At 41.5% G+C, this 13999-nt stretch overlaps 1 protein-coding gene across 13 annotated transcripts in view; it reads right to left on the reverse strand.

Moving 5' to 3' along the window:
- The window catches only part of aak1a (AP2 associated kinase 1a), a 39118-nt gene that overhangs the window by 15847 nt on the left and 9272 nt on the right, over positions 1 to 13999 (reverse strand). For 7 of the 13 annotated variants that reach the window (XM_083554104.1, XM_083554102.1, XM_083554101.1 and 4 more), the window contains exons 3-15: positions 13084 to 13192; positions 12762 to 12904; positions 11143 to 11264; positions 10969 to 11050; positions 10633 to 10765; positions 9356 to 9459; positions 7942 to 8021; positions 7701 to 7858; positions 5253 to 5425; positions 4373 to 4750; positions 3648 to 3841; positions 2684 to 2880; positions 2469 to 2552 (exon numbers count right to left, since the gene is read on the reverse strand). In XM_083554104.1, the coding sequence (XP_083410230.1) occupies positions 2469 to 2552; positions 2684 to 2880; positions 3648 to 3841; positions 4373 to 4750; positions 5253 to 5425; positions 7701 to 7858; positions 7942 to 8021; positions 9356 to 9459; positions 10633 to 10765; positions 10969 to 11050; positions 11143 to 11264; positions 12762 to 12904; positions 13084 to 13192 (1957 nt within the window). The remainder of the gene's footprint in view (positions 1 to 2468; positions 2553 to 2683; positions 2881 to 3647; positions 3842 to 4372; positions 4751 to 5252; positions 5426 to 7700; positions 7859 to 7941; positions 8022 to 9355; positions 9460 to 10632; positions 10766 to 10968; positions 11051 to 11142; positions 11265 to 12761; positions 12905 to 13083; positions 13193 to 13999) is intronic. The other 6 variants (XM_083554098.1, XM_083554096.1, XM_083554107.1 and 3 more) reach the window with 1 other exon arrangement.

The raw sequence follows: 13999 nt of genomic DNA on the forward strand, positions 1-13999 counted from the left end.
TTTCATTTTGGAAATTTGCCAATTCCCTTCACTTTAGCTGCAAATTCTTTTCTATGCATAAATTAAGCTGCATTTTGCATTATCGGGTTTAAGTATGCGCCCCCACCTGGATGGAAAAATGGGCTCACAACAGTCACTGAAACTGGTCCGTGGTGCAGACATTTTTGGTGACAACTGATTTAGACGACTGTGCAGGGCCTTGCTCAAGGGCCTAATAATGGTAGCTTGGTTGTCCTGGGATTTAAACCACATTCTGAACAGAAGTCCCACATCTTAACCAACACGGAGATTGGCACAAATAAAGATATTCCAACGTAATATTTTGACTAGAGGTCAACCGATTAATCAGCAACAATAGTTGATTATTAAAACTATCATTAGCTAACAGCAAAAATCCATACTGATAGTTTTTCCGCTGTCATTACGAGAGCGGCCTCTAGAGGCAAAGCATCGATGCCACGTGCTGTTTGTTTTACATGTGCGACTGCGCATTTAAATAAATTGGTATTCAGCAGTAGCTAAGTGCAATCTAACCTAGCTATCGGCATCAGAATAATAAACCATCGGTGGACCTTTAATTTTTACTCTGACCTGATCTATCTTGATCTAAATTTTTACTTTTTTTTTTTTTTTTTTTTTTTTTTTTTTTTTTAAACTTGATGCGGTGAACGTTTTTGTTGCGCCATTCAAAAGCCAAAAAAATAAATAAAACAACATGGCACTTTAATTTGCGGTCCAGTGTTACTGTACATTATGCGTTTTTTTGTTCTGTAAGAGTAAATATACACTGTTACACTATAGCTGTACCTTCATGGCCTGTCTATACTTACAGTACAGACAGGACTGGGTTCAAGGATCAGGAGGGGATGGGAAGGGTTCATGATGCTCAGGACACAGAGCAGCAGACATGCTGCTTTGTCCTTTTCACTAGGAGTGGAGGGGAAAAAAACAAATCAAATGTTCATCCCGTTTATGCCTTTTTGTTTTGTGTATATTGAGAATGAGGAGTTTTTTGAGAGAGGGACCATGAGCAGAAGGAGATTGAAATTCTTTTTTTCGCATATCGCAGCTGGTTAGGAAGCTGTGGAATCAGAGAGCCGGGTCTGTCATGATACAGCCCCCTTGGGGCAAAGAGAGGGTTTAGAGCCTTTCTCAAGGGCCCACCAGTGTCGGTGCTGGGACTTGAACCCCTAAACTTCCAATCAGTAACCCAGAGCGTTGACCGTTGATCCACCACATTTCATTTAAAAACACTTGAAAATCTGACCAGGCAGAGAGCAAAGCACCACCTTTATACCCAGAAAGTTGTACTGCTGTACTAAACGGTGTAAATGAGTGATCATCTGCTGACTTTTTTTCTGCTTAGCAAGCTGACTTTTTCAACGTGCTGGGTGTGTGCGAGTGACGCGACAGGCAACCAGGTGACTTTTACATGACCTTCCTGCACAAAGAAAGCTATTATCCGTCATTTAAATCTCGCTACAAAGGGTTTACCTAGGCCTTAATTACACAAAGCAGATCTCCTGCTTATGTGTGTGTGTGTGTGTGTGTGTGTGTGTGTCATCAGATCCAGAAGAGATCAGCCAAACCCTACTTATATAAGAACTACCAGGATTAAACTGTCCTGTCCCTCGCATAGAGGGTTTACACAGAACAACCCTTGCAGCCTTCACCACACCTTTCTCCTGAGGAAAAGAAGTCATACAATACACACCATGTAGCTCAAGACAACCAGTATCTAGTAGCCTGCAGATCCTGACAGAGATCAGATATATTCTCTATAGTATGGACAAAAGGACTTTCTGAACATCCCATTCCACATTTAGACCCACTTGCTCTTAAAATAACCTCCATTCTTCTGAAAAGTGCTTCGTTCAGCCACAAGGGCATCAGTAAAAATCAGGTACTGATGTAGGTGAGGTGAGGAGGTCTGGAGTGCAGTCAATGTTCACACTGGGGTTGAGGTCGGAGCCCTATAGCAGGGGATCTTCCACTCCAACCCATTTAAAATCATATCTTCATTGAGCTAGCATTGTGCACAGGAGCATTGTCATGGTGGAACAGGTTTGGGTCTCCTAATAAACCACACTTTGGGGAAGAACCACATATGGCTGGAAATATTGGTCCCAATATTTGTATCCATATGCTGTATTCTCTATAGTGTGTAACATAAAGCATGACCAAGAAATAAACGAAATAGCCCTTCATCCTTGTATAACAAAAACAGGAAGTGGCAGAAATCCACACGTGTGGCTGAAGGTGACACAGAATTACCGCATTTCTATTTCTGAAGGCCATGTGCAAGTGCTCACAAGACACCACAAGGAGCATGATGTAATCATCCTTAATAGAGAGCTAAAAGGAGAACAGTTTGTTCTAAAGACAAATTTACAGCAATAAAAGGAAGAAGGAATCTTTGCTTGGGGATCATAAACAAACACTAAGAGGTAAAAGGTCTGGGTATATACCTGTGCACTGGGGACTTTTGTTTGGGGCTGTAGGTTGTAATCCTGAAATCAGGTTCTCAGTAGAGGTCTTCTCTGGTGGTTTTGCTACACACACACACACACACACACACACACACACACACACACACACACACACACACACACACACAAATACATGAACAACTTGATTCAAGCAAACCATTCATTTCCATCTGTCTTCCCAAGCGTGATCTTACCATCCAGTTTGGCAAAGTCCTTGTTGAGGAGCTCTTCAGCTGTCAATTTGGAGAAGTTGTCATCACCAAAAGGGTTCCAGGAAGGCTGTGCTCCAGAACCAGGTTTAGAGGCAGCAGGTAGGGTACCGACCTCACCTGCTGGGTAAACACTCTGCTGAGAGGAGCGTGGCGAGCCAGAGGGGGTGGTGCTGGCTGATCTGGAGTCATACCACAAAGTCAGCATGCATAGCTCAGTCGATTAAAACGTTCATGTTTCGCTAAATGACCGATCAATGGATGTACAGTGGGATGGAAATCCACTTTAGGACTGAGGGCAGTGGAAGAAGCGCCATGGCTACAACTCGCATGTGCATGAATGCCATTATTGACCCTCTAAATGTTTTACTGGCTGACTGATCAATAAATATATGAGGTGGTATCAAAAAGTTTAAAAACTAGTTTTGCCAACAGATGGCAGCACAAGGCTGCACGCACAGTCACAGGGAGCACCAAGATTCATAAGTCAGTGTGTCTGAAGACAACGTTCTGTGAACATCGAGAGCTGTACAACTGGTGCTATTCTGACCACGTGCGTTACCACATCTGCTATTCTGACCACGTGCCCACTCTGTCCACCCTCTCCTCACACGTGAGTTTCTCACCGGAAACAACATGATCTCCTGTAAAATTCCTGCGGCCTTTGCCGTCTTCCGGAAGATGAAGATCCAACTCGAAGGTCTTCGTTTTGACACCAGTGTGGAGATCCGGTGCGAATCGCAGAAGGAGCTTGAAACGCTTTGAAAATAAGACCTCCAGGACACATTCCGGAAGTGGCAGGAAAGCTGGGAGCGCCGTATTACTCTTCAAGGGGACTATTTTGAAGGTGATCGTGTGTTTGATAACGGAGCTAGTCTCGAAACTCTTTGATACCACCTCGTAAAGAAGGCAGGATGGATGAACGAATGAATAAATACACGGCACTCACTTGGATTTGTTGAGACCTGCTTCGGCGGCAGCAGCCTGCAGGAGCTGGGTGGACTTGCTAACAGGAACTCCAAATATAGCGCTATGCGTTACGTCACTCAGAATGCGCCTGTGACCTCCCCGCGGGGCCGCCTTGGGAGATGAGGGCGGAGTCAGAGACCCCACTCTATGGCTCCGACGCCCACCTGCAAATGGCTAACAGAGAAAGACGCTCATTTTTAGCAAAGACTTATTAACGTTCTAGACAAATCCAAATGAAAATGGTTAACCCAAATCTGGTAAAAATGGGAACACCGGTTAGTGACCGTGCATCCTTTCAGGAAGTCACATAAACAAATTGTTTATGTTAAAAAGTTTAAGAGAGATGAATCAGAACATCTAGTCTACTGAAGACCCACTTCTACAACTGATCAGAAAAGAAAGACCCCAGGAAGACCCTCAGAGTAAAAAATAGTTAATCTTGTCAATTACTAAGCAACTAATACTATTCTATGTAAAGGGGAACTGCAGCCATGAAATGTTAGAAGGAAGTGTTCCACTTGAGTTGTGTACCCCAATATGCCTTCAAGGTGCCTATTATTATCATACATTTGTTGTCGACAAAAAAAACACCACAATATTTTTAAGGCTTAGGATGGCAGGCACACAAAAAGTGGAATATTCCTGGGAAATGTTCAAGAAGCTTGAGCCCAACAAAAGATCACATTCCAGCTGCTCTTGAATTACCATCTTCTCAGAATTCATGACTGGTGCCCCCTGTAGGAATGGAGGTGTAACTTTAGTAGACGGTGGGCTAGAAACGAGAAGATTAGCTACTGGCGGCTGCTGCTGATGGTTTGGTGGAGGAGCAGGAGCTGTAGCTTTCATTATGGCATGTCCAGGTGTGATCTGAGAATGCTGCACAGGAGGGGGAGGGGCCATAGCTTTGGTTCTGGTTTGCGTCAAGGCTGGTAATGGAGTATGTTGAGGATTCAGGAGGGAAGAAGAAGGAGGAGGAGGAGGAGCCTTTGCTTTAGTTCTTCCCTGGGCGGATGAAGCAGATGGTGCAGATGAGCTGGGGCTCTGATGAAGGGGTGGGTAGAAATTCTGCACTTGGGGTAACAGCTAAAACCAGTAGATCAGGTCAAAACATAAGTTTAAGAGAAAATTTTCATTATTTGGCAGCCAGTGCTGACATACATAGAGCAAATATATCCAAATGTAATATTTGCTGTTAGTTTTTGCTGTTGTGTGGAAAAAAAACAATCTGTGTATGTGTATGAGCGAGATTCGTGCCATCAACCGAAAGCTGATTGGCTGTTGGCCTCATTTGCAAATTATATTTGGATTAACAAAAAGTACTACAAAAACCACGGAAACAAACAAACAAAAACGATCTGAAAATACATTCCGATGAGCATGAGGATTTTTTTTCCTTGCTTTTTTTATTATTAGCCTGAAATTATGACGTCCCCACAACAATATATCAGAAATAACACATTAATACAACCCTGTGAGTTGCCTTGCAGACTGCACACTACTGCCATTATATAAAACGAGTCCGCACCTTCTGGCCAATCAGGTTTGAGAATTAACTTTTACAGCAAATCTGTTCCAGCATCTCTACCTGCTGCTGAGGAGGATAAAAACCAGCGGCTTGTGGCTGCACGAAAAGCTGTCCCTGCTGGGGTGTGGCCTGAGGAGGAGTGGGCGTGACCTGCAGGGATGTAGGCGTGGCTTGCTGCTGAGCCACAGGAACCAGCTGCTGAGGCTTCGGTGGCTGAGAGGCAATGGTCACACCTGTAAAACAATGCAGAGAAGATAGGTGTCAATGATATATTATATATTGCATAATTAGGGGAATTGGATTTCTGATGGTCTTTTCTTCTGGGGCCATAAATCCATCTACCGTGTAAACAGTCCACCTGTGAATGACTGCCAACTAATGCGAAAGTTCGTTTCCATTCCAGGTCACTAAATTCCAGCAAAACAACCCGCTCCCACCAGTCCTCAATACAGAACGTCATCCGCACACTTCTGCTTTTTGGAGGAGGAGTATTGAGATGATCCTTAGATATGCACAGCTACCAAAAAGCTCCGCTTCCTGCACCCATCTTTTCCTCACACCTTCCAGCAGTCGTATGCCTACAAATTCACGCTGTTGCTTGATTAAGAGCAACACTTTACAAATAAATAGCACACATAAGAAATAACGGAACTCGGTGTTGACAGGAATAAAAGGTGACAAACAGGACATGCGCACATGTAAACACCATATCAGATAAGAGAACGTCTCGTGTAAACAGTCGACGAAATCTTTCAATCGGAATGACAAAAAAGTGTACATGTAAACGTGGCTACTGAAGCCCTGAAGCAAGGCCTGGTAATCCTCACCAAATCAGTTGTATAAATAAGATACTTGTAAGTCGATTTACATATTTATATGTGTAAAGTAGAGGTCGACCGATTTATGCAGATTAATCGGCACCGATAGTTGATTGCTAGAACTTTCGGCCACAGGCAAAAATCCATACCTGTAGTTTTTCCGGGTGGCGTTATGTTACGAGAGCGGCCTCTAGAGATAAATCACAGACATCATGTGCTGTTTATTTAAATTGTTACTTTTGTTTCAGTATGAATAAGTCATTTGTTTTCCTAAACATTTATTAATATAATTAATATATTCATATCCTAAATACAGTTTAAATGTATATATATATATATATATATATATTTTTTTTTTTTTTATAAAGTACAGTACTATTTTACATGGAGTGTTTTTTTTTTTTATCCACTATCCATTTTAAAAACTATCGATTAATCGGTTATCGGCAAGTACGATCCGAGGTACTGTAGCTATCGATATCGGTAAAATCCAATATCGGTCGACCTTTGAGTATTAAGCAGTAATCAAAGTCTATTTATAGCTCTTAGATTGCTGACTCTTTTATATAAGCTCAAACACACTTCCGCTTCATCTGACTCATCTGTACCCAGTCAATGCATTCCAACAAACCAGTCTGTGACCATGTGATGTCAAAGTGTTTTAATGGCTTCTGGCTAGTTATTTATTTATTTTTTTCTTTTTTTATTAATAGAAAGTCAAATGGCAACTCAGCAGTCTGGTTAAGCCTCAATATCTGCAGTATATTATTAGCCGAGGTTCAAGACGCATTCATTAACCATCCAGGATCATCGAAGGGGACATAATATGCACACAGTTTCAGTCGATCTCATGTAATAATAAGTACTTATAGAGTAGTTTTGCATCCTTTATATGTCCAAAGAGTCTTTAGTTTAATCAGATTAATAAAAGAAAAGATGCATACGCTTCTCTCCTGGAGGCATCACAAGCACGTCCTGGATTTTTTTGCGTAGCATTCTGAGCATTCTGTATTCATATTATACATATAAAAGGGAACCTTTTATAGTTTTAAATGAACTCTGGCTAACAATCAGATCCAGACGTACATATTTGATGATTACAGCAGTGTCTATATGGAGACGGTCTTCTCAAGCGAGTCCCGTTCAGATAATTTTCCTCACGGAATGAAGCACGGTGATGGGTGTGGCTCTTAATCTCACTTTATTGGGAGAAATGACCTTACAAGAAATTCAGCCTTTTATAACGTCATGTATGTTAATAAGGGAAAAAAATAACTTTCTGAAACTTATACGAACCCCTAGAGCATTTGTCACAGAAATAGCATGAGAATCCACTGGTCTTTTTACATTTTTATCTTTTTATGCATGAAATAGCAATAAACTCACCTTTGAAGTCAATCGAATTAGTCAAAAACTTTTTGTAACTGATAATACTGTAATAATTTGACCAAATTTGTGTGACCCGTCAACTGACCAGCCTTTCTGCCAGCTGTATTTCATTCCAATTCAGCTTTTCACCACCTAAGCTGAAACAACATCCTGGTTTTTTTTTTCTGTTAACTGGAAACAAAATCGTCTCATGTTTTAACTACACACACACACACACACACAACACAATTGTTGTCGGAACTTGACCCTGTGTGTACAGTATTTTGACTTAATTCGTGTAATGCTCAGCAGCTCCACTCACCGATAGGCTGCGTAGGTCCTGCCGGGGCATTGGCTCTTTTCCGGGGTGTGAGGGCAGGCTGTATGGGCAGCATGCCTGCGACCTGCTGAGCGTGGCCCGCTTTGGGCCGTTGCCGTGGTGCTATTGAGGTTTCCATAGTGGGGATGGGATCAGTGAGTCTATAAGACAAAAAATCCAGAAAATATTCTGCTTTGTACATCCTCATTGCCCAAACTTTTCATCCAGTAGATATAAAGCTCACCTGGCTTTAGACTGACTCTTCTTGGCAACCGCTTCACTCGCTCTAATTGGCTCAGGAAGCTTCGTAGGAATCAAAGAATTCTGATTGGCATGAAAGAAAAAGGAAAGAAAATCTAAGAGAAGGCTCAATGATTTTATTCAGAAAGATTCATTAGTATAACACAACCCGGAAAAACTATCACTATGTATTTTTGCCAATAGTTCCAGCAATCAAAGGTAAAATGTGACATTAAATGCAGCAGGAAAATGCTGGATGAAAAAAACTGAAAAACCCCAGCATCTGACCTGGTCTAAGATTAAAGTTTTGAGATCTGAAAGTTTTTTTAAAATTTTTTCATTTATGGCATTTTTATTTTCAATTACGCCATTTGACAAACGGACTTATCTAGAGCAACTTACAATTATATCTTTCATACAACTGAGCATCTATTCGGCTTTAAAGTCCAATGCCCAAGTCTTAACCACTTATGGGCCACCCAAGGGGCCACCTCCCGTTTTAAGCTTTAAATAAACTTAAAACCACTATAAAGCACAAAAAAACCCACATCACACTGTGTCCATAAACATATATTTGTTTTGTACCTGTGTAATAAAAATCACAGGGTCAGAGATCACAAAGCTGCAGAATTGTCCACGTGCTGCCGTCAATGCCATGCCATCCCTAATTCCTACTCAATGCATCCATTATACCTTCAACACAACAGTGGGCCGCTGGAGCGCAGCCAAGAGGCAGCAGGCAGCGGAAACCCACTTCCTCCTTCTTCCTCCGAGACAAACTGCAGACGATGCGCGTGGAATAAATCTAACAGGAAATGGTTTCTGGGCTTAGCAGCACAACACAGGCGTTGATAAGAAAAGAGCATAAACAGAGCAATGACTCAGTGATCACACCCTTCAGGGGGTTCATGATAATTAGCAACGTGGCACTAAAGCCCGCTTCAACGCACTTCGCTTTGTCAGCATATTTCAAAAATTATTTTAAAAAAATTTTATTTTATATTTCAAATTATATTTTCAAACAAGATGAATCATTTCGCCTAAGAGATATATAAACAGAAGTATTGGCACCTGACTTTTCTAGTCATATGTGGTTCTTCCTCATACTGTTAGCATTAAAATGGAGGCACACACTTGCATATCATGTCTTTGGATGTGGAAACATATTATATTATATAATATTATATAATATTATATTATATTATATTATATTATAGATAGATAGATAGATAGATAGATAGATAGATAGATAGATAGATAGATAGATAGATAGATAGATAGATAGATAGATAGATAGATAGATAGATAGATAGATAGATAGATAGATAGATTTCCCCTTTTCATTTTGCACAGGCGCTAGGACGCAGCTGTAGCTTTGTGTACTTGAAATCATTTAAAAAAACATATTAAACACTCACATGGATGTTCTGTACTGGACAGTCTCTTCGTGCAAGCCTAAAGGCAAAATGAGACACCTGGTAGATATCAGGCCTTATGTCAGGGTCTGGCTCCAGCATGTAACCTGGAGACAGATAAGAGACATTAAAGCATGAGAGAAAAGAACAAAGAGTTTGAAAACAGACGGATCAAATGAGTTACGCTGACAAAGGAAGACATAAAGATAAAGCCGGGCTCACAGACAGACACGAAATGGAAAGGAGGACAGGATGTAGACATGAAGAGAGACAGGGTGGATAGAGTCAAATAGAAAGAAAAGCATGAGACAACTGATGGACACACGAGACATGAGCCAGACAGATTTGTGATAGATCGATAGACATCAAATAGGCATAGACAAACTTGAGACAGACAGACATACATACAGACATACATGGTACAGACATGAGCTAGATAAACAGACAGACAGACAGACAAACATTACGTTGACACAAAAAAAGACAGAGATAGATAGACAGACACATGTGATACAGATGTGAGCTAGATAAGCAGCAAAACAGACCTGAGACAGACAGACAGACAAGTATAATATAAACACAAAATAAATAGACAAGGCATGAGACAGACAGAATTTAGATAAACACAACCAGAAAAAAAAAGACAGACAGACATATGACAAAGACAAAAGACAGACAGGTGGACAGATGGCATAATATACACAAGGAGGCATAAGATAGATGGATGGACTGATGAATTGACAGACATTAAATCAATAGACACATATGATCGAGGTTTCAGACAGATGGTTAGATAGACAGGCAGACAGATGGTTAGACAGACAGACAGAGCATATACAGTAAGATAGATATGTTGATAGATGGGTAAACAAACAAGGCCGACTGCTAGATAGACAGACGTTAAAATGGCAGACATAGAGAGAGACAGAGAAAAAAACAAAAAGAGACAGACGGACATGACTTCAACAAACAGGCAGGTGACCAGACAGACAAATGCACATGAAATAGAACAAACAGACGAATAGCCTGATCTGAAACAAACAGAAAAAGAGACGGACATGAAAATTACAGATGGAGCAAGAGAGAAAGAGACACGGACAGACAAACAAGAGTGACAGACAGACTGCTAGACAGACAAACATGAATTCAACAGACAGGCAAATTATTAACAGACAGACAGACAAGTGAGAGAGAGACAGGCGTCTGTAACCAGGACCACGTGACTGAGTTTAGTTAATGTTGCACCAATGAGCAGCCAGATGGTAAAACGTGTGACTCACGTATGAGGCAGTGCACGTCGTCCGAGTAGCGCGAGTTGTCTGGGATGGTGAAGCTGCCATCGCAGATGGCCACCTGACTCTCTCCGAAAGGCAACGTGAAAAATGACAGCTTATACAGCAAGCAGCCTAGGGCCTGTGATGAGCAACACACACACACACACACACACACACACACACACACACACACACACAATCAAATCAACTGCATCTCCAGTCTACCTACTAGAAAACAATACAAGCACAAATGTTTTAGATCAATTATATCAAAAATGTGTGTAGGTGTGCAGGAAAGCAAATCAAAGGTCTCTAAGGGGAAAAAAACTCCACACATCTCACCCAGATGTCAGCTTTAGTGCTAATGACTTTCCCGCTGTACAGATTGACCATCTCTGGAGCTCGGTAGGACAGCGTGGTGTACCTGCACATCAACACACACATTATATTACATGTCACCAGAGAGACAGTAAACGGCTCAATGAAATGAGTGAGATGAGGCTCGGAACGAAGTACTTTTTAATTTCATCGTCGACTGCCGCCGCCCCCTCAGCCTGGGGGTCCTGGGACCGGTTGGTGGCGCTGCCGAAGTCGCACAGGACGTAATGGCCGCGGTCGTGCAACAGAATATTCTCCACCTGGATAGAAAAAAAGTGTGTTACTACACATATAGATGATAGAGCTACATGCCTACTGTTGCAATTAGAGTTTGACCAATTAGTCGGTTTACCTAATTATTTGGCACCGATAGTTGATTGCTGTAACTATCAGCTAAAATCCATACCGATAGTTTTTCCGGTTTACTGTCATTACAACAGCGGCCTCTAGAGGAAAATCACTCGTGCCTCGTATTTGTTTTTACACGCAAGACTGTGCACACTGCACGGAGAGCGCGATATCATAATTTATCAATTATATAATTATATTTATTAATGAAAATATTATTATTTATTTTATTTCATTTAGCACATTTTAATGACTAATAACTGTTTTTTTGTAATAGAGTATATATTTTACATAAAGTGTTTTTTTTTTTTTTTTATCCAGTATCCATTTAAAAAAAAAATCTGTTAACTTATTCGGTTATCAGCAAATACGATCCAAATTGGCCATCGGTAAAAAAAGCGTCCTCGCATCATCATGCTACCATCACCAGGCTTCGCTGGTAAGATAACGCTCAAGTCTTACCATATATTTCTTTTGACATTTTGCTATATTATGTTAAATAGGGGACATTGATGACTCAACAGATTGTTTCTGCAGGTCACCGAGTCATTTGTGCAGGGGTGTGGTGTATTAACTGTTCAAACCAGACAATCTTCTCAAGAAATCTTGACTTATGTCAACACAGCGCTCGAGGCGTTTAATCCTGTTTAACGTCTCGATCTAAGGTGAGGGTGTGACATGCGGCATGGTCCTGGTAGCTAGAACCTCTTAATTTAAATTGTGAAGTGATTGATTTTAGATGTTTGTTTTGGTTTTAGAAAAAAAATCTTAATTTAATTTACACTATCGACCTCATCCAGAGTGATGCACATGTATCTAATTCATACAACTGAGCAGCTACAGGGTTAAGGGCCTTGCTCTGGGGCCCAGAAGTGCCACAATGGTGTGGCTGGGATTTGAACTCATGACCTTTAGATCCAAAGTCCAATTTCTTAACAACTAAGTGGTAGTGGTTCTTCTTTAAACTGTTACCATAAAGCTCTTAATTTGTACTAGAAGACCCAAATTTGTTCCAGCATGATGCAGCCAGCTCCAAACAGATCTGCTTTTCCTGGGTTGGAATGGAAGATCTCCTGCTATAGAGCTCTGACCTCAACCCTTTTGAACATGAATGAATTGGAAAGCTGACTGCACCCCAGGTCTCCTCACCTCACCTACATCAGTACCTGACTTTTCTAACATGCTTGTGCCTCTATAACCACAAATCTCCATTAAATCTAGTGGAACATCTTCCCAGAGGAATGGAAGATATTATAACAGCAAATAGACATTAAATGTAGAATGGGATATTCAGAAGCTACATATTAATCTGATGCTCAAGGATCCACAACCTTTTGGTTATATAGTGTGTGATCAATTATTTGAGCAAAAAGGTGTAAGGAGGAAGGAGGTGAAGGCGTGGCTCGTACTTTGAGATCCCGGTGGACGATTGGAGTTTTGCGCTGGTGCAGTCGTGCGACGGCTTCACACGTGTCGCAGAAGATTTGCAGCACTTCTGATTCGCTAAAGCCAGTCTGAAGACGCTGGTTCATCAAATTCACCACCTGACCGCCTGAACATGCACAAAAACACAGTTAATCATAAAACAGAAGAGACCAAATGAGAGAAACAGACAGAAAGACAGACAGAAGGACAGACAGACAGACAGACAGACAGACAGACAGACTGAAAGAGAGAGATAGAGAGGGGCAGATAAAGAGACAGACAGAAAAGTATGACCAAAGTGCTGACCTCTACAGAAATCCATTAATATCAGAACTTCCCAGACGTCTCCGGACCCCACGGAGGTGATGCTGGAGTCCAGGTAGCCGACTATATTTTTGTTGCCCACCAAATCCCTCTGTAAACAAGCGCACAAACACACACAGGGGCAATAACAATGATAAGCTCCAACAGCTGTCACGTTCATGACTTTCGATTAGACGTGGGCAGCCAAAAGTGACGATTCAACACCATGTTATTAAAATTAACACGCCAGACGGCGTCTAAAGACGGCAACAAGGACAGCTTTCCCAGCTTTGTCCGCCTGAATCAGACATGCAAATCTTACGGTTAGGTGTCCACAAAATTCCAGTCTTCTGGAAAGATGTTCCACAAGATTTTGTGGAAATCTGTGCTCATTCTGCAATACGTTTGTTAGTAAAGCCAGGTCCTGATGGAGGAGAGGTGAGGAGGCCTGGGGTGCAGTTCCAATTCGTTAATGTTCATTAGAGTTGAGGTCAAAGCTCTATAGCAGGTCACTCAAGATCTTCCACTCCAACCCATGTACACAGGGGCATGGTCGTGCTGGAACAAGGTTTGGGTCTCCTGGTTCAAACGAAGGGAAGATTTCATGGCCCTTCCTCCAAAGACGTGCTACACTATTGTGTGCCTCTGACTTTGTGGGAACTTTTAGATAAAGAACCACACGTGGTTGGTCTCCCAATACTTTTGTTTATATAGTGTATGAAAGCTGGGATCAGATAAGAAGGTAGTGAGATCTTAAAATAAAAGCACCAAAAAAGATTTTTCTCTTAAGAAGAGCAGCCTGAATGGGTTTTTAGAAAAGCCGACTCTAATGTCCTTTGCTGTAAATAAGAATGAAGATGAAGGGGGGAGGAGGAGGCGGCGTGAGAACCCGGGGTTCGGTGTTGGAAATAAAGCAGTG

Source organism: Silurus aristotelis (assembly GCF_946808225.1).
Source record: "Silurus aristotelis genome assembly, chromosome: 11".
NCBI classification, from domain to species: Eukaryota; Metazoa; Chordata; class Actinopteri; order Siluriformes; family Siluridae; genus Silurus; species Silurus aristotelis.